Source organism: Ananas comosus, linkage group 12, assembly GCF_001540865.1.
Source record: "Ananas comosus cultivar F153 linkage group 12, ASM154086v1, whole genome shotgun sequence".
In the NCBI taxonomy this organism is placed as follows: Eukaryota; Viridiplantae; Streptophyta; class Magnoliopsida; order Poales; family Bromeliaceae; genus Ananas; species Ananas comosus.
Genome location: NC_033632.1, coordinates 4725369 through 4751406, shown reverse-complemented (window position 1 = coordinate 4751406; position 26038 = coordinate 4725369). Strand labels below are relative to the sequence as shown.

Below are 26038 nucleotides of genomic sequence, written 5' to 3'. Positions count from 1 at the left end.
GCGGCCCAATATTTATGAGCTTGATTATTTTGTGACTTCAGATATGCAGGTTTGAGGACCACTTATAGGTATGGAGACCATATTTATTTATTTATTTATTTATTTATTTATTTATTTTTGCATTATTGGATTTGGAGTTTTACTTCATTTTTCGATGAGCACCTCACTCCGGCACTTCTGAATTTTTTTTTTTAGGGTACAGGTCCCTATAAATATAATAAATTATAAATATACCCTTACAAAATTTAATTTTTATATATTGTTTGTATAAAAATTTTAATATTTTCGAATATGTCATTCTGATTTATTACTGTTAAAGCACTGTTTAAATATAATAAATTATAAATATATCCCTACAAAATTCAATTTTTATATGTTGTTCCTATAAAAATTTTAATATTTTCAAATATGTCCTTCTGATTTGTTACTGTTAAAGCACTATTTATTTATAAGTGAAATAATTTTTTTGCCATTACAAATATGTTTTTTTGAAAATCCCAACTCTTAATTGAAGAGGGTAAAAAGATTAATTCACTTCATTAACTAATTAAGATTAAGTATTTAATCTATAGTTAACTAAATTTTTTTTACGAATTCTAACAGCAGGGATATACTTGAAAATATAAAAATTTTTATAGGAAAAATATATAAAAGTTGAATTTTTAATGAATATATTTGTAGTTCACTATATTTGCAGGAATATGTATGCAATTATTTTTTTTTTAATATTAGCTCTAAACTCTTACCACGTGAAAGTAGGGATTTTTACACAAATAGTGTTTCTTTGATTGCTGAACATGTCCTTAATTCCTTCATAATTGTTACAAGGACCATTTTGAATCTACAGCCCTATCTTTTGAAAATTTAATTTACTTATAACTTATTTAATTTGAGTCACTTCATGACACTTTAACTTTAAAATTTAAATTAATTTTTTATTTTAATAAATTTATAGTTGCGAAAATTATCTGAATTATACTAATTAAACCTATAAAGATAAACGACACATATAAATTTGGAAGTCAAAGTATCGTTGACTCATTTAAAATCAAACATATTACGAAATTAGTTAGCAAAATTAAAATTTTAAAAGATTAAATAAGTCGATTCAAAATGATTCTAGGTGCAAGTATGTACAGTATATTTTTTATTTTGGTATTAAAAACCACCTTTAAAATAATAAAATAAATAAATAAAAAGAAAAACTTCACAAACTTTGAAACTCCCTCTCTCTCTCTCTCTCTCTCTTTCTCTCTCTCTCTTTTCCCACGCTCGCCTAGCAACTATAAATACGCCATTCTCAAACTTCTAAGTCTCCCTCCTCTTCCTCCTCCTCCTCCTCCTCCCTAAAACCCTAACCCTGGCTGATGCCCCCTCCTCCTCCGCCATGAGCGGCGCCGCTGCACCTCCTCAGCCTCCCTTCGTCGGCGGGAGGGAGCTCTCCGATCCCCCATCCGATGGCATCTCCAACCTCCGCTTCTCCAACCACAGCGACCACCTCCTAGTCTCCTCCTGGGACAGGGTACTCTCTCTCGCTCTCTCTTTCTCTCTCTCTTCACATACCCTAAACGCTTGGATGATCCCAGGCGATGATGAGATCCCCTGTAGGTTTATGGAGATGCTACGAGGATCTTTCTTGTGCTATACTTATATTGAGTTTTGTGCATGAATTTGTTGCAAGTTTGTCAAAAACCAAGTTGTCGTAGCTCAAAACAGAGCATCTGATTCGGTTTAGATGCTTTCTGGTTTAAATCAGTATTGTTCTTCGCTAAAGTGAATCTGAACTCTTATTAATCTCTTTGAAGAATAGATGAAGAAATAACTAGATAACATAATTTCCAACCATCTAGTATAATGTCTAGTGTTCGTTCAAAATAGATGACGAATAACATAATTTCCAACACTCTATTTTGTCGTAGCTCAAAATAGATCGTCAGATTCATTTTAGATGTGTTCTGGTTCGAATCAGTGTGGTTCTTCACTGAAGTGAATCTTAACTCTTAACCTCTCAGAAGAGTAGCTGAAGAAATAACTAGATATCATAATTTTCAACCATCTAATATAATGTCTAGTGTCTAATCTCCAAGATTCATAATATAAGGCATGAAAAAAATCTCAGCAAAGGAACCTAGTTGAGATCACAAAGCAAACCATGTCATCACTTTTGTTTGTTTGAGTGACCAATTTGAATAGGGCTGTATTGCCTGGGGCCCTACTGGTCCCTTGTTGCCAATGCAAGTGCCCAATTTTAGTCATTATCACATGGGTTGGCCAGTCTAGGCGAGGATTGCCTGGAAGTTCAGCCCTAGGTGCCCAGGCAATCCCCTATGAGTCTGTGACAATTATTAACTTTCTCCTTATCGCCAATGCCCTAATAAATGGGATCTTTGTTGGTTCAGACGGTTCGACTCTATGATGCGCATGCTAATGTCCTTAAAGGGCAGTTCGCACATGGAGGACCAGTTCTTGATTGCTGCTTTCAAGATGATTCCTCTGTGTTCAGTGCTTGTGCCGATTGCAAAGTCCGCAAGTAAATGTTCTCTCTTCCTCTTATTTGATTCACCATATGATGAACCTCAAATGTGATGCTGACTGGTTGAGTAGACTTGCATTCATATATTAGTCACAAAAAATCTCTTGAGTTTTGTGATGCACTATAATGCTTGAACCCTCGATGATTGGGTGCTGTTTGACATTCTTCACCTTGGAATATAGTGTAGATACATACTCTACATGTTCATTCCACTTTTTTGTTTAATTATGTTTGACAAGACCGACTATCCCTAGCGCAAGTGGCAAAGGGCTTGGTGGTTGGTTCCCGAGGTCCCAAGTTCGAATTCTAGTTGATTCATATTTCCAGCTAAGTTTATTTTTAAAAACATAAACGAAGCAGGTAGCATGCTACCTTTCTCTCAAAAAAAAAAAATTGTTTGACAAGAAAGTACTAATGCTATGATGGAATCGTATTATAATGGTACAGTGGTGGAGAGATCAGCTGGAACTACTATCGCTGGATGTTTCTAGAGTTTGTTTCATAGTATTGGGTTAGCTATGAAAGGCTGGCAAAAAATTGTCTGGGACTCAATGTTGTGTTTGGTCAGAAGTTGGTTAACATTAACAATCACCTGCTGCATATGATCTTTACTTTCCAGATTTTGGTGTCTCATATGTCGGAAACCAACCCAATTTTGAAGCACATGCTAGATCCAACCCTGTTTGACCTGATATTGAATCTAATTCTAAACACAAATATAGCTAGTCTATATTTATTTTCAATGAACTTCCTCACTAATTAATAAACATTGCAACTTAGCGATACATCTTATTTTTTAGTATGGGTTATTTAAAGCTAAGAACAATGATAATCAATAACAGTATGATAGTTGCAGTCTTCACTTAGTATTTGAACTGCAACAGGAAGTTGGATAAAATGACATGGTTTTTCCACATTGTACAAGTCTAAGCTGGATTAATTTTTTTATTCACATATATGCTTTTGTATGGACTCGGCATTTGGTAGGAGGTTCCATGTTTGGATTTGATTATTTTTTGGGGGTAGAGTGGCCCTTCAACCTGATTGGGCTACACGTTGTTGTTTTATTTTTAGGGAGCTCTTTTATACTTTTTTTGAAACCTTCAGAGAAAAATATGGCCTTTGAATTCTAAAATGGTAATTATGACTCAGGAGTGCTCCTGTGTGTGTGTTAATGTTTTCTTTTTCCTAATGCTGGAAAATGTTGGTTAGTATCATGGTATTCATTTTTTACATAAAAATATTGAAAACTTCTAATGCAAAGTTCTTATGCAGGAATTATCTAATTATTATGAAAATAAACAAAGCTGTTGATATTCCACAGTCAGAAATCTTATGAATTTTAAGATACTGGGATTTCATTTTTAGTTTTGGTTCATTTACTACATAGAGAATAATATTTCATAACATCAATCATGAAAACATTTTGTTCTTCCATGTATTAACGTTTTCCAGCCTTCCAACTTTTACATAGATAAGGTGGAAGAACTTTTTAGTACCAATTGAGATAAGCATGAAGAACCTAATAGTTATGCCTCTGACAACTATAACAGTGACAAAAGAAAGTAGATTAGAAATGAATATTTGAGATCACTTGGTCAAGTAAGTAGAGATGATTGCACTTGTATATAACTGGAGAAGACTCAAAATACTTACTGCCAGACACATGATTCAAACTCCTTAGAGTGTGTTTGATGCCTGATGAGAGAGATTAAGCTGCTAGGTTATTACGTCTTCGCCGTGTGTCAAATCTCAGAAATAGACTATAAAGGTATAGTTTTCTGCCAGTTTGGATTTCAGTGATCCACTTTATGTCCTAATTAATAAAGTTGCTAAATCCTGCTTTAGACAATGCAAAACTAGCTTTAGACAATGCAAAACTAGCTTGAGCTAATTTGCTGCAGCTTCTGGTTCTGTCGCAGGTGCTTCTTTTGCATCATTTTCTCATGATAAGACGAGAGTTTCACTGAAATATACTTGCCTAAATCTGATATTGTTTAACCCTTTAGTTCTACCTGTATAATCATCATTGTAGTTTTATTTTATTTTATTGTTGGAAAGTTTAATAACTTTGGTGCTTCTAACAACTATTACTTTCAGGCTTGTCTTTAGTTCCGGCGAGGAGGAAATATTGGGGAGGCATGGTGCTCCTGTTCGCTGTATGGAGTACTCTTCTGCTTCAGGTAGCTATGCTTGTATTACTCAGTTGCTGTGAAATATTGGTTTATTCTGTATCAAGATTCTTTTTCAAGTTTATGCATTCAGATTAATAGCACTAATTTTATTTGTTTTATATGCTAATTATTGAAGTCCAACTAGTGGGTGAGAATTGTGAAGGGTTTCACTTCTTGCGTAGAATGCTTCAGGACAGTTGAATCTAAATGAACTTACTGGATGTTCATACTTCATAGTAAGGTAACGCTGATTTATGTAGGATCAACATTTTTTCTTAGAATTATAGGCTCAGGCAATGCCTAATCCAAGCTTCTTATGTATGTAGTACTTGATATTTGGTCTAATATAGCAATCTTATGCATTATATATAATAAATTCTAAGAGACATATATATTATCACAGGAATTGTTAGGCAGTCTGTAGTCTTAAGATGTAATCTGTATTAATGTATCCAGAAATTCCTGTGATAATATAAAATTAATCCATATATATATCATCACAGCTCAGTTAATCACGGGCAGTTGGGACAAGACGCTCAAGTGCTGGGATCAAAGAGGTGCGAGTGGACCGGATCGAACCCTTATTGGGACATATCCACAGCCTGAGCGTGTATACTCTCTCTCTCTCGTCGGCCATTGCTTAGTAGTTGCAACAGCAGGAAGACATGTGAATGTCTATGATTTGCGAAATATGTCCCGACCTGAGCAAAAGAGAGAATCTTCTCTGAAGTACCAAACAAGATGCGTTCGGTGTTACCCTGATGGGACAGGTAATCATCTCTATGCAAAAATAATTTTCATATAATCTTTTTCTTTTCTTTTTAAATAATTTGACAGTTTTAGCAAGAATTTAGATTTTGTTATATTATGCGTTATCTTTCTATACATACCCCTTGAAGTATCTGTACATGTTTATGTGCCCCTCAAAAGTTATGATTTGTGCGTAAATCCTTAAAAGTTTGATTTTTATAAATTTCTTTGGCTTGGCCAACATGAAATCTGTGAGAACAGTGATATTGTTGGGTTCAGCGGTTTACCAGAACATCTACAGGCTGCCTCCATGATAGTAAGAATGTATAAGTAGAAAATGGAGATTGATGATTATTTTTAACGTGGTGAATACCTAAATTATCTGCTTGTTTGGCCTGGCTTCTTGAAGATCTTCTCTATTGTGAGAAGCAGCTGTTAGGCTTTTGGCAAACAAGACTTTCAGAACCTTTGCTGTACTGGGAAGCCTAAATGAGCTTCTGGCCTACAAAAGTTGAAGCTCCTACATGGAGCTTTTTTCTTTTTCTGCAGCAAGAAGCTGTCAGGAGATTTGTAACTCAAAAGATGTTAGTTTTTCCTTGAACACTTAAATGCACTATATGCTGATTCGTTGCGTGTAGTTAGTTCTAGTTGCTGTTGTATGAAAAATGAGATAGTTTAGTACACAAACAAATGTTGTTAAACGATCATTCCCTTTCAAGTTATGGCTTTTGATAATTTCATACGGATAGTCCTTCCAAACTAGAGTTTCATGCTAGTATTGATACAACAATCTTCATCCTTCGCTTGTAGCAAGGATTGGAGATATTCTAAAATAAAAAAATACACCTGAATCAGTAATTGTGTAGTTAATATGATTTCAATATCCACAGGAATGGCCAAGACTTAGCTTTGTATTTTATCTGTCATGCATAATCTGTGTTTATCCTTTCCCGATTTCCAATTTTCAGGCGTCGTGATAGGCTGCTATTATTTTGAGGCATATTTGTTACCTGATTGCTATTTTATTCAGGTTTCGCTCTCAGTTCAGTGGAAGGACGGGTTGCTATGGAGTTCTTTGATTTGTCTGAGGCTGCTCAAGCTAAGAGGTATGTCCTTTCTTTTCTTATTTGTTGCTAGAAATACTAATATATCGGCATCAAGAAGTGACTTCTATTGCATCAACATTAAGAAGCAACTTCTATTAGATTGAGTGAAAGAGTTTTTTAAGAAAATTGCTAAAACAATCATTTCATTATATTTTTTTAAGACATTAGCAACCAAAATAATGTATCCCTACTAATCTATTACTAATTGATGACAACGAACTTATTTCGACTTAAAAGCTCCTCCTGACAAAAGAAAAAAAGCTGTTAATCAATCCATGTTATAATCATTTTTAATGCTGTTTTCTAGAATGTATCATCTAAACTAGTTTAATTATACTAATTTTTTCTATTATGGTATTGGAGAGGTTTAGAATAGTACAAGAAATAATAGCCAGTCAAATATCGATTTTTGTTGGATTGGAATGGATTCACAATAACTCTTAATTTTTTCCGAATTTCATTTCTCCCTAATATCCAACTGACCAATTAATTTCTTATTGCAAAAAAGTGCAGCTGTTCATGAAGGAAACAGTACTCAATTTTGGTCAAATTATTGCAAAAAAGTGCAGCTGTTCATGAAGGAAACAGTTCTCAATTTTCCAAAAGAACCAATTTTTAGAGTGGAAAAAATTTTGAGGCTATAGCCACTGCTTGTATAAACATTGCAATCTGGATATTCGTTATTGGTAGGGCACTCTTTTAATCATACTTTTATTATCTCTTTTAGAATCTAATAAACAGGATTAACTTTCAAAGAACGTCTTGTTTCTATATTGGGTCAAATAAATCTCACTTTGGTTTTTGTACAACCCAACAAGAAAATAAATCTAAGATTTTGCATTGGCGACTCTGCATAAGCAGTACATGTGATTGTACCAGATGTTACTCATTGTCCACTCTCATTTACTTAGTGACATCCAGGTTTGTGTTCAAATGCCATCGAATATTTGATGGTCAATACGACACAGTTTATCCAGTGAACACCATTGCATTCCATCCGATGTGAGCTCTCTCTCTCTCACTCTCTCTCTCTCTCTCTCGCATTCAAATAATGCATTTGTTGCAGCTATGGGACATTTGCAACTGGTGGATGTGATGGATATGTGAATGTATGGGATGGAAACAACAAGAAAAGATTATATCAGGTGATACTTGTTATTTATTAACAGTAAATACTTCCATGTATATGCATCAAGAAGTTTGCAAGGATTAAAGTGTCTTTCTTTTTCTCCACAGTATGCGAGATACCCATCAAGCATAGCAGCACTATCTTTCAGCAGAGACGGCCGTCTTCTTGCCGTGGCTTCAAGCTACACTTTTGAAGATGGAAATAAACCGTAAGCATCCCATGCTTTACTATACATCTTACGAAATCAGTGCTTGTTTGGATTAGCTTTTAGAATTTGCTCTTCTGCACTGTGCAGTAGTCAAGCGTTTAGAAAGTAAAAAGAAGTCTAGAATTTTTTTGCGGCAAAACTGAAATGAGCTTTCAGATTCAAAAACAAAAGCTCAAATTTGATGTTTTTGCTTCTATTGCAATGAATTACCACGATAGTATCTAAAAATTCGGTATATTTATGGATAGTCCCTGTAAAATCTAGTTACTGTGACTTGATCCTTTCATTTCTCACTAAAGCATTTTAATGCCTTAACTTTCAAATATATCTCAATTTAGTCCCTGACCACTAAAAAGAAAATGCAACATGCATCAAATTGTTGTTGTAAAATGACCCTTTTTGACCTATTTAGCTAATCTAAAATAATTGACCCTTATTGAATGAGGCAAAAGGTCATTTTTCAGGGGGAACAAATTTAGATTTTCATAATAGTTAGGATCTAAAGTGCAGTATATGTGAAAGTCCAAGCACCAAGTGTTCAAGGCATTAGTATAGGGACCAAGTTGCAATAGTAAGATACTACTTAGACTATTCATACATTTTACACAAGAAGTTATTAGTGCTTCAAGTTGGTTTACACGAACAGCACTGCCGCGAAAGCTCATGGTAAACAAGCCCAAAATTTCTCAACACCTCTACTTGAATACAGTAACCAATTTCCTAGTGACCCTCTCGTCTTGCAGTCATGAACCCGATGCAATCTTCGTGCGGAATGTCGGTGAAGTCGAAGTCACACCGAAGCCGAACGTATTGTCTCCACCTCAAAATTGATATCACAGGTATAGTATCAGGTAAATCGGTCTCGAATTTGTAAAGCGAGCATGTTACAGATCCTATAAATTTTGCCGATTACTCGTAGTGTTACGACGCTAGATACACTCTTTTTCCTTTTGGATGCTTCCCTGGTTTTTGTTGCTTGGAAAGTAATTCTGCATCCATTGCCATGTAAATGATGCCATAAAACTTCCATTAGGTTCAGATAAACACCAAATTTAATAGGTAAAATGATAGCTTTAAGAGCAAAGAATGTAATTTCTAATCATCATATAAGAAAAGCTAAACATTTGTGGATTTCTTTTCTTTTTTTGTGTGGCAAATTAAGGAGTTAAAAGCCGTGGCACGGGTCGTGTCGGAAATTTGCTGGCATGATACGGGACGGTGCGTGTCGGGTTATGCCGATGCGTGCCGGTCACAAAAAATTCATGTGTGCCGCTACATAATTGCATGAAATATTAATTTTTTTTAGCAACAAAATATTCTAACCGTTTATTATATATTTTTATTAAATCTTTTAAATTTTATTAAGAAAACTACTTACTAATTTAAAAAATAGAGGATTTTGTACTGTGCTATCGGCATAAGATTGTATCGTGTCAAGTTTTTGTTGGCACGATATGGCATGATATATACGGTTCGTGCCGATGAGCACTTAATCCTTGTGGCAAAGTACGCGTGTAAACCACGCATTGTTCAAAAATGTATAAATTTACAGTTTAACTGTATGGCAATAAAACCCAAGAACTCGGTATTATTATTGTCTTCTTTCGCCTTGTTTTTCTGTTTGAAGAAGAGAGAATTTTAACAACAACTGTTTAGCGGACCTGGGGACCTTTGAGTTAAATATTTCTGGGTGTTGGCCAGTATAACTATTGTTATTTAGGTTGCTCTTAATGAGGTTGCATTTTTGATCCCAGCTAATGTGTTTCAAAATGGGGTTCGAGCCCACTTGCTGCTATCTCCAAACTGAAAATACGGGTATGAATTTTACACCTCATTTAACAATTTTATTTTATTTTTTTCAAATTTTTAGTATGTGCATATATATAAAATAACAGGACGAGCTTAATATAGATTCTTAGACGAGTGGCATAAAATTTACACCTCGTTCTGCACGAACACATAGCCTTGCTCGAAACAAGAGAGAGCGAGAGAGAAACACCTTTAGGTGATTTTGAAACAGGCCCCTCAATTTCAATTTTTTTAGGTTTTAATTATTTTTCTTTTAAGTAATTCTAGTTTGTTAAATAAAAAATTGCATTGAATTTTAATAGTTCTTGCTCCAGTTCCGTTTACTAATTAATTAAACCATTGAATTTATAATATCATTGGTGAATCTAATAATATCAATATTAGAGAATTACATAAAATTTTCAATTAATTTGATTATAATCTATCAAATCTAAAACTTCAAAAGAAAAGGAGAATATCAATAAAAAAAATTGAGGGAGCGATTTTGAAATCGACTACAGTTGAGGGAGTCTCCTACATTTTTAACCTGCATTTGTGTAACATGTTCCGATGCTGTAAGTTCACATAATAACTCTTTTGAGTAAAAAGGCATCAACTTTTGCTTCTCTCAAATATAGCTGTACAAAGGACAACAACATTTTCCTTAATATTTTTTCGATTCTAAAAGAATAATGTCATTTTTTCAGCAAGTATACAAACAACAGGTGTTTCTTTCTAAAAACAAAAGGAAAAGCAAAGTGTCATAATCCCACAGCAACATATTGGCACTTCGTGCAAAAATCAACGAAAGGAAAGAGATCAGTTAATAGTCTCTACCATGTAGATTTAGTCTTCAGTTATCTTCTCCACACTCGCTTTCTTTAAGCTCGCCATGTATGTGATGTAAATTGTCCAAAGAAACGAGAACGAATTGCTCACCAGTGGCTGAAAACAAAAGAGTGAAAAGAGATATTAAAAAAAAAAAAACAAAGTTGAAACAACGGTACGGCATGATAAGCTTTAGTGCCTCTTTGGTGTAGCTTCTTGATCAGCTTCTCCATTTTGAGAAGCTCTAACCAGGCATATAGTGCATTTTCATCTTCATATCAGTGCACCCATGTTTCTTTCGTATCACCAACGTGCCTGAAGTTGTCATTTAGGTTTTCTGTTACAGTATTTTTGATCACCCTCATTAGAAATTGGATTTGGGTCGAGTTTTTCTCATGCTTGAGTAGGATTGTGAACTAAACTTGACTTGAGAGTCGAAACAAATCCTTGAGTTTCGATGGAAAGCCGGCTGAACCATGACCCAAGCCAACTAGTGTTAATAAAGAACCCAACTAAGCTCAAAGAAAACCATGGGACACCGGTACCACCTGAACCTTCCTTAAAGTTTACCAAACGAAAAACGTGGAAACTTTATAGCAGCAGAAGCTTAAGCCTTGAGTAGTAGTTAGATGGTTTACCTGTAGACGGACGGGGATAAATTTGAAAGTTATAAAATCGCACGCGGGCCAGTACACAAGGCCATTTATGAACGTGGGAATGAGATCCCTCTTCAACCTGGCAATTATTTCTGGAAATGTCTCACCTATGATTGACACACAAACAGAAAATCAGCACATGTAGCAATATGCTAATGACCGATTAAAGCAATATAAACAATGAAAAGTACACTTTCTGAGAGGGATTCGTAGCGTCAAAGATCCTCAAATTTCTAGCATATTACTACAATGTTTCTGACCCCATATCCAGCTTTGCAATATTAGTCCTTCAGCAAATTTTCCATCTACAGGGATGATCATATGATTGCCCTTCAAACAAGTTATAGGCTCCTATATTCAAGGGTTAGGGTTTATAGCTTACATGGCAATTGGATGGGCACTTTGCTATATCCGATATGTACCACAATACCACATAAGCATCATATGACACCCATTTATTGCATTGGAATTATGTTGTTGCTTAGCAGCACAAATACAATCTTTGCTTTTTAGAACATTGAAAGCAAGAATAATGCTCTCGTTAGAGCTAATGTGGCAGTCAACTCAAGATAGAATTAATTAACATCCATTCCGTGTAGAAGCTAGTGGCCTTTACTTATATACCCTTGCAAAATCATCTCTTTACATTTAAACCTCTGTAAAAATCTAAGTTCTCATATAACATTTCAAAACAAATAAAAAACCCTAGAGTTGGGGAGTGATAAATTTCATGGTGGAAAGCAGGTTTCGTATTAGAACAAACTTCTCTACAAGAATAAGGGTATACATGTAAGAAATGAGGTTTTAAAGGGCATTTTTGAAATGAAGATTTTAAAGGCATATATTTAAAGACATCTAAAAAGTATGAACCTTTAAGTCTACTTAGGAGAAGCAAAGAAAAGCGATAATACCTTGTAATGCCGCATTATACGAGAAGAAAACTGAAGTAACTATAGGTCCATAGACGGTTTGCCCAAGAAACATCTTCATGAAAGTAGTGACTACATCTCGTTTAGGAAGAACTTTAGACACAAAATTAAACCATAAATGCAATGACGGTCCTGAAATCAGCATTCCATAACTAGCCATCCGCATGGTTCTTATCAGATCAAGAGAATCATCGGGACCTCGAGTTATCATCTGCCAAGAAATATATACCGCAGTCAGAGAGAGAACCGCTTTTTTTTTCTGAGAGCAGCAAGAGAAATTTGAAGCATCCATCGGAGGTAATGTGTTTAGTTTAACAAAATGGAATTCATTCTATGTTTAGAAATTTCTAAATTTAAAAATTTAGACAACTTACAAAATTAGCAACCTTTGCTGGTGCAGCAGTTTGTAGAAGAGTAAACATTTTGTAAGAAACCAGAACATTGTTTGAAGAAGCTAGTACGACGCATACTATTTTCCTCTAAGAAAGACATGGATACATGGTGCTATTGGCATTGCAAATGCCACCACAACAGATATGAAAACGGAATAAATAAAAGGCGCAAGACAATTGATGAAAAATTGGTTATCTCAATCAGAGTTCTCATGTTACCCAAGGTGAGGGTAAATTTTAGAGTTGTAGAAAACAGAAGCTAAGCTATAAAGATATCGTACTTATACCAGATATTCTGAACAAGAATAAGCATTAGCATTTTTTGACTCCGAGTAGATATGCATTTCGTCTTAGCAAGACCAAACCCTGCAGCTCGAATTCAATTCAATTTCGAGCCTTCCTTATTATTGGACTTTGCAATGCACATACATAAGTGGAAAACCAATATGCTTAACAAAAGTACATGTCCAACATCTTCACCTTCAAACTGAGCTATCGTATTTTAATCAGTTTCCACATTGGATTGGGTTCTTAGAAGTTATCCTACGAGAAGCTGATAACCTTGGCCTTTTCTGCACTACACAAATTATGTCTAATTGGAAAGTTTCCAACTACATGGAGGATATTTCACATGAGATAATGCATGACTTGAGCCAAGAGCGTATATTCCATAGCAAGAGATATTTGATAATCAAGCGCCACTTGGTTCTTAGAAGTTTCTTGTGTAACGTTCGAACAACGACATTAGCCAAATAGCAAAGTCTCACGCTACACGGATAGTAAGTCATGAGTAACAGCGACATTCATAATACCGTAAGAAATTGCATATGCTGGTTGTTTATTTATATATTAATATAATCTAATTAAGTTTGATATTTTAGGCATTAAAACTAGAGAAACATTAAAACAAATGTTGCTTTTCTATGTAGTTCAAAGAACCTACCTTAGAAAATATCCTAGCAATCCTAAATGAGGCACATATCAGATGGAGTTATAGAATCCACTAATCTTTGAGATTGGCCACAAAGTTAGAAACCTATTAAAATTTAAAACAAAACAAATTTACGATTTGCTATGCAGGTTATGCCTCAATTTCTCAATGAGCAGGGGATCAACAAATCCCCAATTTTTATTCCCCAAAATTTCCTAGTGATTGAAGGAATATTTGCACATCCTAAACACCAATTTGCAAACTGTAACTATTCAAACTCCTAGAAGAGCAAAACCCCACCTTAGTAAACCCACAACAGATTCAACTTTTATACATGAAAGGGGGGCGAACCTGCGATGAGGCATCGGCGGCGGTGAAGATGGCCCCGGCGGTGAGGCTCTTCGTGAGCACGGGGCGCGACTCGATCATGGCGAGGTACCACCCCACGAGCCCATTGCGATTGGCTGTAGCAGCAGCGGTAGTCGAAGAAGAAGCGATCGACGACGACGACGACGACGACGACGACGACGACGATGGGGTGGAGGAGTAGTTGGAGGAGCGTGAGAAGCGAGGGGATCGAGTGGTGCGCGTCACCGTGCTTCGCAGGTAGGGTTTCGAGAGCGCCGCCGCGGCTGCGGCGGCGGAGGAGCTGCGGCGGAGGAGGAGGAGGAGCCCGCGCCCTCCCCGGAGTCCTCCGCCGCCGCCGCCGCCGCCGATCATCGCCGCCGATCCCTTCTCTCTCTCCCGTGCGCGCGCGCACGAGCTTCGCTTTGTTTCTTCGGGGAGAGAGAGAGAGAGAGAGAGGAGTGAGAAAGAGAGAAGCGAGGCTTATACGGCGTCGTTCTCAGGAACGAGTCTAAAATGCGCCGTGGTCGTCGCCGTTCGATGCACTCGTAGGCTAATCGTGACCGTCGAAATTCACAAAACAAAAAGAAAGCAAAAGGTGAAAAATGTATGAAGGTCCCCTCAACTACACAAACTTTGGAACAAGACCCCACCGCTTTTAATTTTTTGCTTGAGAAACATTTGATTTTTTTTTGGAGAAACTTCAAATACGCCCCTGTGGTTTCTCACTTTTTCTCTTTAGTACATTGTAGTTTTAAGTGTATCAAGTTAGTACCATGTGGTTTCGTACTTTCTCACTTTAGTACCATGTGGTTTCAAGTGTATCAAGTTAGTACCCTGTGATTTCAATTTTTTCTTTTTATTATTCATTTCGGAATATATAATTTAACAAAATATTAAACCACAGGGTACTAAAATGAGAAAGTACGAAATCACAAGGTACTAACTTGATACACTTAAAACTATAGGGTACTAAAGTGAGAAGGTGTGAAACCACATGATACTAAGTTGATACACTTTAAACCACAGAGTACTAAAATGAGAAAGTGCAAAATCACAGAGGGGGTATTTGAAGTTTTCCTTTTTTTTCCTTTTAATTTAGACCGTCATATTAATTATGTTAAAAAAAAGTAGTTATTCGTTATTTATTGGTTCAGTTTTATTTACTAAAAGGTGATTAAAATGAGTAAGTTTCTTAGTTTTTTGGACTAAAATTGTGAGTCGAAGAAGGCTTAATTAAATAAAATAATGTTGAGGGGTCTCCATACATTATTCCCTAAAAAGCTGTACGGTGGATTTACGGTGGGGACACGACACCGACTCACGCTGGAACAAAATCCCACGTTGTCGGGAAACTAGGGTTTGGAGTGGTCAAAATGCATAGAGACCCCTCAACTATCGTTCGGTTTGAAACCACTCCCCGACCATCATTTCGTTGGGATAATTTTATAAATACCCTTATGAAAGGATATAATTTCACCCGCGTCCCATCAAAATTCAAATACCACCGATGCATTTATAAGCAAGGATTAAAATGCCCGGCACGGACCGACGGTCGCCAGAGCAAGTTGCAAAGGGCTTGGTGATTGGTATCCGAGATTCCAAGTTTGAATCCTAGTTGATTCACATTCCAGCTAAGTTTATTTCTAAATAAAATAAACGAAGCGGGTAGCGTGCTATCTATCTCTCAAAAAAAAAAGAAGCCTGGCACGGGGGTGTACTGTTTTTTGTCTGATTCAGTGTGGCACAGGCACACTTTCGTGTCGAGAAATTTGGCACAAATTAAAATGCCATGGCAAGATTTGACACGAGTTTATTTTAATTTTTTTATCTTAATAAGCTATTATAAAATTCTTTTAAAAAATTTAGTCAAATAATTATAAATATTGGCTATATATAATTTAATTACTATACTTACAATTTAACGCACTAGTAAGTTTTTTTATATAGGGTTAATTGCATACAGGTCTCCGCAAATATAGTAAATTGCAAATATATTCCTGTAAAGTTCAACTTTCATAAGTTGTCCCTACAAAAGTCCTAATGTTTTCAGATATGTCTTTCTGGTTTGTTATCATTAGAGAACCATTAGAAAATTGTTTATATTTTCAATTTTACCATCACAAATATATTTCTTCAAAAATTATAACAGTATAATATAAGAGGGATAAAAATGTCAAAAATTAATCCGGATAAAGTACTTAGCCTATGGTTAACTAAACATTTCTAACGGATTCTAACGGGAGGGACATATCTAAAAACATTAAAACTTTTGTAAAGATAATTTATGAAAGTTGAACTTTACAGGAATATATATATCTGTAATTCACTATATTTGTAGGGACCTATATGCAATTGACCCTTATATATATATATATATATATATATATAGTACCACTATATCTAGCAAATAGAAATTAAAATATAATAATAAAATTCTCAAGTACAATAATTATATAAATTTATATTTTTACAAAGAGATGAGTACTTAATTCCATATAAATTATTGCGGTGGATCATAAATTTATTAGATTTATCCATAAAAATTTAGTAATAAATTATATAATAAATAAATTAAATAAATTTAAGTATCAATTCATTTAATTTAATTTTAAATTTTATTAGTATTTTTTATTTTCTAATTTTAAAAATAAAATTTTATATTAAATGTGTCTTGTAATTTGATTATCAACTTTGTGGTACGACTAATTTTGAAAAAATAATTTATGAAGTAAAAATAAATATATGCGGTGAAAGTGTGCAAAAAAAAATTCACGACAAAAAAATAATAATAATAGTGATGGCACGATACATGCCGCGATACATGCTGGGTATTGCGCTGTCTCGCGTGATACCCGAGCAGGTATCGAGGCACGAGGGGATTCTGCGAGATCCCATCCGACACGGGGCGACACTTTAATTCATGTTTATAAGCATTAGAAGCAAACAAATTTTCAAATAAAATTTAATAAAAAAATGATAGATCACATACTTAATAGGGTATTGAAATATCGTGGTATAAGCAATAAAAAAAAATCTAATTTTAAATCTAATCTAATTTTAAAGTCTACATCCTAAATAAAAAAAAACATGTCTTAATATAGTTTTATATATATTGCCTACAAGGTTAACTAAAGTCTAATCTAATTTTAATTATGATATTAATTTATTAATTAATCTAATTAATGTATTTAAGTCATTACCTATTGCTTAAATAGTAAAATAATTAATTAATTTATTAATTTATAATTAATTAACTAATTAAAAATTAATATTTTAATCAATTTATTTAATAACCAATATTTATATTGATCAACCATTACTATTTTGACTACTCTATTTAATTTTTAACTAATTAACTAACTAAAATAATTTACTAACTAATTAAAAATTAAGTTATTTTTATAATTAACTAATTAATCAATTAAGTTATTAATTAACTAATTGATTAACTAATATTTATATTTATTAATTTATTATAATATTCATAGCTAATAAATTTATTAATTTATTTAGTTAATTTTTAATTAATATTTTAATATTAATTAATTAGATAAAATATTTTTAATTTAAAATTATAAATTTTAATTTTTTCTATTCCAATCTAATCATCCAAATTTCACCTACCTTATTTTCAGAAATAATCTAATTTTTATCCAAACGCAAAACTGGCTTAGCTCCTAGTTATATCCCAACTTATATTTATTCTTGAAATAAAAAAATTCTTACTTATATCTGAATCAAACGCAGCTTATGTGTTAATTAAATAATTAAACTTTAGAAGAGTTTTTAAAGATCCATGACAAAGCATACCCAAAGTGCGACCAAGTTGTACACGTTACGCCTCTTAATTTCCAGTTTATCTTATTCGAGTTGAATCGAAAAGCAACATCAAACGAAGTGTAAGGGACATTTTAGTGTAAAATCATCATTATATATTAACTTAATAATAATTAGTATTTAATTAACTCTCATTGAATGTGGATAAGCTTACTGTTTATAGACGATGTGGTACATTCATATTTGTAGAAGGATCGTCGTACTTTAGATTTTTGAAGAAATATTTTTAAAATTTTGAAACTTTAGAGGTATACATTTGTAATTACATACATTACACATTATATATATGATTCATTCCATGTGCCAATAAAAAGTTAACACAATTATTATATGTATATATGTAGAGAGAGAGAGAGAGAGAGAGAGAGAGAGTTAGGATAGAATATTATCGGTAGCAAACGAGCTCCATTGCTACCGATTTGATTTTGATAATAGAACTTTCAAATCGACGATTGGTATCATTGAATATAATCTATACTATTTGAAGTATATAACTAAAATCTATTTTTTCATGGATAACTTAACAATAAGGCACTTCTTATTAGAGAGAGAGAGAGAGAAAGAACTAAGTTACATTATTTTGTCATCCCAATTGATACCAGATTATAATTACGTGAATCGAAAGTAAAACCGTAGGATAAGAGTCAAACTTTTTAATCACAAAGTGACAAAGTTAAAATGCATTAAACGAAAATAAGCTTACCAAAGTTTAACCTAAACGTTTTCTAGTTCTTACTAGGAGTACTGAATGACGCTACTTCCTTTCTGTACCCTTTGCCACGTCCAAATCCTGCACCAGGTCCAAAATCACCACCGTAACCAAACCCTAATCCTCCACCACCACCACCATTGCCACCCATTCCATACCCCCTGCGGCCCCAGCCGGATCCAAACCCAAATCCACCACCACTTCTACCGTCGTAACTGAACCCAACCCTGTCTCCACTACCACCGAAACCACCTCCGAACCTATAACCACCGCCGCTACCACCCCCTCCACCGAATCCTCCTTGACCATTACAGCCCCAATGATAACCTTCTCCTCCGCGATCATCTGAGTAACTCTTATCGGAGATTTGGTTACCGACTCCGGTCACTGTTACATAGCCAAAGATTCCAAAGCATAAAATAAAGAAGTACATGGAATAGCTTTTGGAGATTTTCATGTCTCTTACTCTTTAGGACAATCTCTTTAATTAGTTGATAGCTAACTCGCAGTACGCAGAAAATCACCCAACTAATAATAGTACTGAGAAAATTATGACCACTAAAAAAATACACATATAATATTGTTGAGCACTTATTTATAGCGCAAAATTTTTATAGAAAAATATTGGCATTAACATAGATGTATAGAACATGCGTGAATTGTGTGCATGAAAGAGAACCACACATTAGCGTGACCTGCAGTAGTTTTTTTTTTTTTGAGAGATAGGTAGCGCGCTACCCGCTTCGTTTATTTCATTAGCGTGACCTGCAGTAGTTAAAAAGCAATACATGCCCCTCAGTAAGGAATTTGCAATTTTTTTTTCTCACCCAGCAAACAACTTTAACAAATATTACAAAATAACATTATCTCTCACTTCATTTAGGATATGTGTTCCTCTTCAATTTGTTGAATCAAATTAAAGGGGTTCCTAATATTTGGCTCCTTAATTAGTTCAGTTGTTAATCAAATAGGAGTCACCCAAGCTCCTTAAAATATCACTCATTCCACAAGATAAATTTCTATAAAATTTCTATTTAAAGAGTTAATATGCTGTAAAACTCGTGCCAGACGCCCTTGGTTTCGAATATTAAAGGAGATAATAATTAAGAGAAATCGAGGTTGTGTGGTTATATTGGGCACGTAGAGCCTAGTTAACAACTTGTTTTTACAAGAATTATACTTATTTAAAAATAGAAAAAACTTCAAATATCACTTTCATAATTTTGCATTTTTTTTATTTTAGTATTCTGTAATTTAAAATGTATCATTTTAGTACTTGTGGTTTCATTTTCCTCTTTCTGTTATTATTCTACGTTAATTTTTTTGTTAAATTACAGATAAAATTAAAATTACAGGATACTAAAGTGAACATTCGGTAAACCATAGGTGTGATATCTTAAGTTTTTTGTGTATAATTTATGAAAAGTTAACGGAGGCATTGATGGAAAGAGAAAAATAAAATCACGGGATACTAAAATGATACACTTTAAATCACAGAGTACTGAAGTGAAAAAGCGCGAAATCATAGGAATAGTATTTGAAGTTTACCCTTAAAAATATTGTACTATGGTGCACGCTATTCGGTGTGAGTGGTGGCATTAAGAATGCATTATTATTTCTAAGAAAAGAAATTAAAGTGGTTAAGCAATTTAAAATGTGTGTTTGGTGTCACGCGCATGGGATTGGTATTTGTATTTAAGGAGTAATTTTTTGTGTGGCGAGGTCACAACTCACAACAAAGGCTATGGATGGTTTCACCAGAAAAGCAATATTGTGTATTCTTTAAAAAAGAATGACTAAATTAATTGCGGAGAGATTCATATTTTGTACTTTAATTACCTCTTTTGGTATTTAAAATGATAGATAATATCTTATTTGTCTTTCAAAATTTTGTATATATCTGATGTACTGTTATTTTTAAGTCGTCTCTGACTATTGTCTAATTTATCTGTGAAAATATCAATTTCTTTTCAATATTCAACACGGAAGAAGCACAAATTGGTAATATAATATTCTTATAGCTACATGATAGGCCACGCATGTCTAAACCGTGTTAAAAGGAAAAGAAACACAAGTACTGTAGAGCCAATTAGGCACGGACAGATGATACGCTGGTATTCCCTTCAAAGGTATTAATTTGGCCATGCACCAGGAGTACCGAAAAAGTTTTAAAGTAAACCGTTGCGCCAATTGAAGGAAGTTACAGTAACCGCAAGCGGTTGCATGCGGTTCCGATCGGCTGGAGGTGGTCCGGAATATTAGGAGATAGTGGCCGATCGTGTAAGAGCAATAACTGATCAAGAGGCGATCTATAAATAGATCAACAATGCCCTAAAAAAGGGTCTTTTAGCTTGTGAACAAAAGACTACACTTAATTCCTCGCAATTTTCTGCATTTTCTAGGAGTAGCCTACTTGTAACTTTTCTTTTCCAATATTTACTGTTCTTTCTAGGAGTAGTCCGTAAAGTAGATCAATCGAGTCTGCATGCCATCCGGCACATTCGACCCCTGTACTTCCTTCCACTCAATATAAAGGTATTTCGGCTCTTCAAGCCGATCTATTCCTTTGTTCTCTAATCATTCGGCTCCTCGGCCGATTTCGGTTCTTGTTCGGTCCGTACACTCGACTCATTCCACCGAACCGAATTTACTGTAGAAATTTCGAACCCGGCTGATCTGATCCCTCATCAGCCGAATCACTTGATCATTCGAATGGCGCAAATTTCGAGGGTTAGTATCATAAACCGTTTCCATCTCGACACGCTCCCCAAGGATGATCATCGACAAGATCGAGGATAAAGGAAAACGGCCACCAACAAGTACGAAAAAAAAAAAATACATAAAGAAGCCAATTCTTTGAAAAAGAATTTCAAAGAAAAAAAAAATCCACAAATATATATTTGCCATGCCAGTCTCCTATAATAAAGATAACAAATCTAAAATATATCTAGATCTAAAACCATAACTGATTAAACAATTAGACTTCAAAATAGAAACAACACAAAATTTTTCAAAAAAAACTTAATTGAATGTTCGAATTGGAATTGCGCATTAAAAAAGTTTTTGAACTGTTTGTAAAAATTGCCGAACTTATAAATGAGGTTTTCGGCCTAATTAACTTGGTTAGGGCATGCTTTCTATGAATTCTAATACTAAATTGGCCGTATCAGTAGACAAAGATTTACTAAAAGAGAAAATTGTGTTTTACCATCAATGATCACCAAGTCTAATTAAATTGTTCATCATTAAATGTCTAAATTTATTTTTTTGAAATTTTGAGAGGGTAAAATATTATTTTTTTGAAAGTTAGGGAGAAAAAGTAAAAAAACGAATATATATAAGGGGTTTTCTGTAATTTAGCTATTTTTTAAACAAACTTTTGTGGACTAATTATCTGATTTCTTACTTGGATTTTCAATTAATTCTGTTAATTGGCGCAAAAACAATACTAATCAAATTATTACCGCAATTCTTTTATATAATTACCTAACAACGCAAATGCATCGTAGGATCATAAAATATCTTTGTTAATGCATGTCCTACCTTAACATTTTTTTCAAAAAATATATTGTAAAATCTCCCTAATACTCTAATATTAAAAGAGACATATGGATTAACACATAATTATACAACTATATTGTTTCTCTCAAAGTTTATGAATGTACATATATTAATTGTGCCTGTAACTCCTAACATCTAATTAACTAGGGTTTTTTTTGCATTTAACTCTCTCAGAATTTTTTTTTTACAAATAGGCTCACAAAATTTATATTTATAAGATTGGCCATATTTCCGCCACACGAGCGTGGCTTGTGGCCAGGTTAAGTTGAACACTATAAACCACTCACCGTGTTTATTATATTATACATTTTATAAGTTATATAAATTTAAGTTAAATACGGTGAATCATTCACCATGTTCAGATAGGGTAAATGATTCACCGTATTCAACTTATCTTTAGACTGCCGGTCATGCTCACATGGCGTTTACGTGACCGGGATGGAACCAATCTTATAAATAAAATTTTATGTGGCAATTTATAATTTTTTTTTAGGGTGTTAAATGCCAAAAAAAAAAAAAAAAAAAAAAAAAAAAAAAAAAAAAAAAAGAAAGAAGGAAGAAGCCCAATTAACTAACCTGCTTTGGGCAATATCTCTCTTATATGATCACTCTATGCCGTATAAAAGAATAAAAAATAAAAAAAATCTCGCAGTATCTTTTTCTTGCTCTTTATTATGATAGAGACTGATATGAGGCTCGGAATATGGATTTAGTACGGTAGCGAATATATGCTTATTATCGAGAATGTAATAATACTACAAGGATAAGATTAATCGCCACTTGAATATAAGACTGGCAATCTAGCTTATTGTTTACGAGTCAACTTATATTCAACTCGAAATGATCAGCTTGACATCGATCGCTTGTTTAATAAACGATCCGAACGTGAACTAAATTTTTCAGCTTGAAATCTTAACGAGCTGCACACGAGCTGAAATCAGCTTATTCGTGTGTTCGGCTCAATATATATAGTTGTATTACTCCTTTTTTTTACTTCTAACCTTTTTATCTTTAAATCAATCCTCTCGCTATTGGCCTTTAAATCAATACTATTTTACTGTTTGAATTGTAGGCCAACTCAAATTTGAATTTTAATTATTAGAATAAGATTCCATTTTTTTAATTCTCTTTCAACTTTTCACCTAATATATGTAGTAGGATTGATCGATGATCTAACTTATCGTTCGCGAAGCCGAACACAAGCATAAATTTTCAGCTCGATATTTTACGAGGTAGGCGTGTTTTGCATGTTTAGTAAATGAACTGAACATGAGTTGGCCTCAACTCGCTCGTGTTCAACTCGTTGACAGTCCTACTTGAATAGTAGTAGCTTAAATAACTTTTATCAACAATGACATCATACTCTTTTGAAAAAATACCATAGATATCAGCTGCATGGATAGAATATCTTAATTTGAGCATTATCGATCTAACCATCCATTCAAAATGCGAGGATCATCTCCATGGATCATTGGCAGTGACTCAAATACATATCGATCGAATTGGCAGCTAAGATAATCTCGTTTTTTTTATGAACGGTCAGATCACGTGGTGCACAGGCTTTTCTAAATGCACTAATAAGCCAAGAGAGCTAGAGTTTGCAACCTGATTAGGGCAACATCTTTTTTTATACCATCTCCTTTCAATCAACCAACCATACAACCTTTTTCCCTTGTCCTCCACAATTGAGGCCAATATTGTACTTCAAATAGATTTGGCTACTTCTTTGTGCATATATGCATATATGCGCATTCCCGAGAATGCAATTCTATGATAACAGGAATATAAAAGGGTACTCAAATCAATCTATGTTATAGCTTGCATAAAAAATGGACTAATCTCTTCTTTGCATAATGGGCTAATTATTAAGACAATTAAGGAAAATTTATGTCATGTTCTTTATACGTAGACTCTTTAGATAGCGTGATTACTCTAAAACAAAGTGTTAGTGTGGCACTCTATTATATTGTTAATGTATGTGGTGGCATACATACATGGATGAGTTAGAATTTAAAATTTATATAGAATATAATGATGGTGCTTACAGTTTAATAATGATGTTTGAGATTTAGTAATTAATATTTAAAGTGTAATGATAACATTGTCATGTCATTAATAATATTATAAGATACACTTGGAGGTATCTATTACAGCACTTTTATAGAAAATATAAGTAACTAACTAACAATTCATAATTTTCTTATTAATGCCCAACTTTTCAGTTTGTCTAATTTGAACCTTTTGATGTCTTTTAAAAAGCAGTTGCTCGATGTCTTTATTCACCCTTCATCTTATCTAATAGTTCAATATNAAAATATAAATTTTTGAAAGTCACGAGGAAAAAAAAATATAAGAAAAAAAATATTGACAAAAAGATCTCCTCTATTAGATGATATTGACATTCATCTTATCTAATAGTTCAATATTCTTACAGTTATTATTCCTAAGAACATATGTTAAGTATTAACGATTTTTATGAATGTCAATATCATCTAATAGAGGAGATCTTTTTGTCAATATTTTTTTTCTTATATTTTTTTTTCCTCGTGACTTTCAAAAATTTATATTTTGTTCCTCCAAAATTTTTAAGTCGATACACTCAGGGGAGGGGGGTTGGATTGACGAATTTCTAAATCCAATGTTACTCATGAAGTGCGGCGGTATTTGAATTTTTCTAAGTGTAATTATTTTTTATTATTTATTTTGATATAACTTATACAGTCTGAGAGTTAAATTTAATTATTATTATTTTTTTGTTTTGATGCAACTTGACGCTAGCATTTTTTTGAGTTATATTGTTTGTTTTGATATAAGTAAATAGATCCCGTTACCTCTTAAATATAGTGATAAACTTACTCTTATAAAATCCAACCTATTAAATAATTAAATCCCTCTTAGTACTAATTATTTGAAAGTAATCATAAGCCATCGTTAAAAAAAAGAAAAGAAAAGTAACTCTAACACATTCTAAAGAAAGTAGAGAGTTTAGGTTTTAATATTTCATAAATTTTTTAAACAAAGTTGAATGTGGTGGAACTTGAGCTCAGTATTTTAGAGGAGAAAGTAAAAAATAGATGAAGTGAGGGTCTAAAGTAGTTTGAATTATATATATTTTTTAACTTACATTAAAACAAATATTGGAAGTGATGGAACTTGAGTTTTATGTGCCCCTCCATTTACACCTAACCAAACAGCCTTTAGTTCTCCGCCGTCAAGTTTTTGTCACTGTACCGACCGTCCCTAGAGCAAGTGGCAAAGGGCTTGGTGGTTGGTACCCGAGACCCAAGTTCGAATCCTAGTTGAATTACATTTCTAGTTAAGTTTATTTCTAAATGAAATAAACGAAGCGGGTAGTGTGCTATCTATTTCTAAAAAAAAAAAAAAGGTTTTGTCACTGTTTCATCAAATTTTTATAATTTATGACAAGATATATCAAAAATGTTCTAAAATAGTGGGAGTATATTAAAAAATTATTTATTTCCCTTCTGAATAAGTAACGACGGTTTGGTGACTCCGCCCTCTCTGTTGATGCTGTTAATTCTTTAAAAATATTTCAAAAATTTTGAGGGGGGCAAAATATCGACTTAAATCAGAGAAAATAATAAAAACAGAGGTATTTGCAGAAACTTTTTTGTACTTCAGCTAAAAGAAAAATAAAATGAGGTATGTGAATGGGAATGTGAAGCACTTTTGGTCATGTTTGGACCCATTTTGGTTCTTTAGCCTTGCACCATTGAATTAATTCACATGTTTCTTTCTATTTACTGTGTGTGCGTGGACCATGATGCTTTAATTAAAGCATCCATGCTCAGTGATAAAAGAGAGAATAGGATTCCTTGTATTATTATAAGAAAAGTAATAATAAAAAAATAATTGCATATAGCTTCCAGTGAACATATCAAATAACAGATATCTTATATAAAGTTTAATTTTCTATATTTATTCCTATAAAAATTCTAACGTTTTCAAATATATCCTTACTGGAAAGACACGTTAGAAAAATATAATTAGTTATAAGTAAAATACTTAATTCTAATTAGTGAATGAAAGAAATTGACCTTTTTATCTCTTTCGTATTATTTGTGATGGCATGAAGGAAAAAGATGACGACTATTGGTGATTTTTTGAATAATATTTCGGTAAAATTTTAACAGTTGAG

The 26038-nt window shown here is 33.5% G+C and overlaps 3 protein-coding genes across 3 annotated transcripts; 1 reads left to right on the top strand and 2 right to left on the bottom strand.

The window, feature by feature from the left end:
* LOC109718148 (mitotic checkpoint protein BUB3.2-like) lies at positions 1388-9157 on the top strand. Its single transcript, XM_020244175.1, has 9 exons — positions 1388-1522; positions 2400-2530; positions 4634-4716; positions 5211-5477; positions 6488-6563; positions 7485-7565; positions 7630-7708; positions 7800-7900; positions 8644-9157. The coding sequence occupies exons 1-9, from the start codon at positions 1388-1390 to the stop codon at positions 8729-8731; spliced, it is 1041 nt and encodes a 346-aa protein (XP_020099764.1). The 3' UTR covers positions 8732-9157.
* Positions 10330-14235, bottom strand: LOC109718954 (PXMP2/4 family protein 4-like). The gene is made up of 4 exons (XM_020245460.1): positions 13776-14235; positions 12084-12312; positions 11155-11279; positions 10330-10633 (listed from the first exon to the last, which is right to left on the bottom strand). The coding sequence occupies exons 1-4, from the start codon at positions 14142-14144 to the stop codon at positions 10535-10537; spliced, it is 822 nt and encodes a 273-aa protein (XP_020101049.1). The 5' UTR covers positions 14145-14235; the 3' UTR covers positions 10330-10534.
* On the bottom strand, positions 18335-18775 carry LOC109718495 (ctenidin-1-like). Its single transcript, XM_020244748.1, has one exon. It carries the CDS (start codon positions 18773-18775, stop codon positions 18335-18337), a length of 441 nt encoding a protein of 146 aa, XP_020100337.1.

What these genes read in the sequence shown, in the direction of transcription:
- LOC109718954 (XM_020245460.1), bottom strand. Translation starts at nt 14,144, where the DNA reads ATGATCGGCGGCGGCGGCGGCGGCGGAGGACTCCGGGGAGGGCGCGGG. An exon ending in CCGCCGATGCCTCATCGCAG is followed by an intron (nt 12,313 to 13,775) that starts GTTCGCCCCCCT and finishes ATTTCTTGGCAG; the next exon opens with ATGATAACTCGAGGTCCCGA. An exon ending in TTATCCCCGTCCGTCTACAG is followed by an intron (nt 10,634 to 11,154) that starts GTAAACCATCTA and finishes TTTTGTTTTCAG; the next exon opens with CCACTGGTGAGCAATTCGTT.
- LOC109718148 (XM_020244175.1), top strand. Translation starts at nt 1,388, where the DNA reads ATGAGCGGCGCCGCTGCACCTCCTCAGCCTCCCTTCGTCGGCGGGAGG. An exon ending in GGAGTACTCTTCTGCTTCAG is followed by an intron (nt 4,717 to 5,210) that starts GTAGCTATGCTT and finishes ATATCATCACAG; the next exon opens with CTCAGTTAATCACGGGCAGT. An exon ending in ACAAGAAAAGATTATATCAG is followed by an intron (nt 7,709 to 7,799) that starts GTGATACTTGTT and finishes TTTTCTCCACAG; the next exon opens with TATGCGAGATACCCATCAAG.
- LOC109718495 (XM_020244748.1), bottom strand. Translation starts at nt 18,775, where the DNA reads ATGAAAATCTCCAAAAGCTATTCCATGTACTTCTTTATTTTATGCTTT.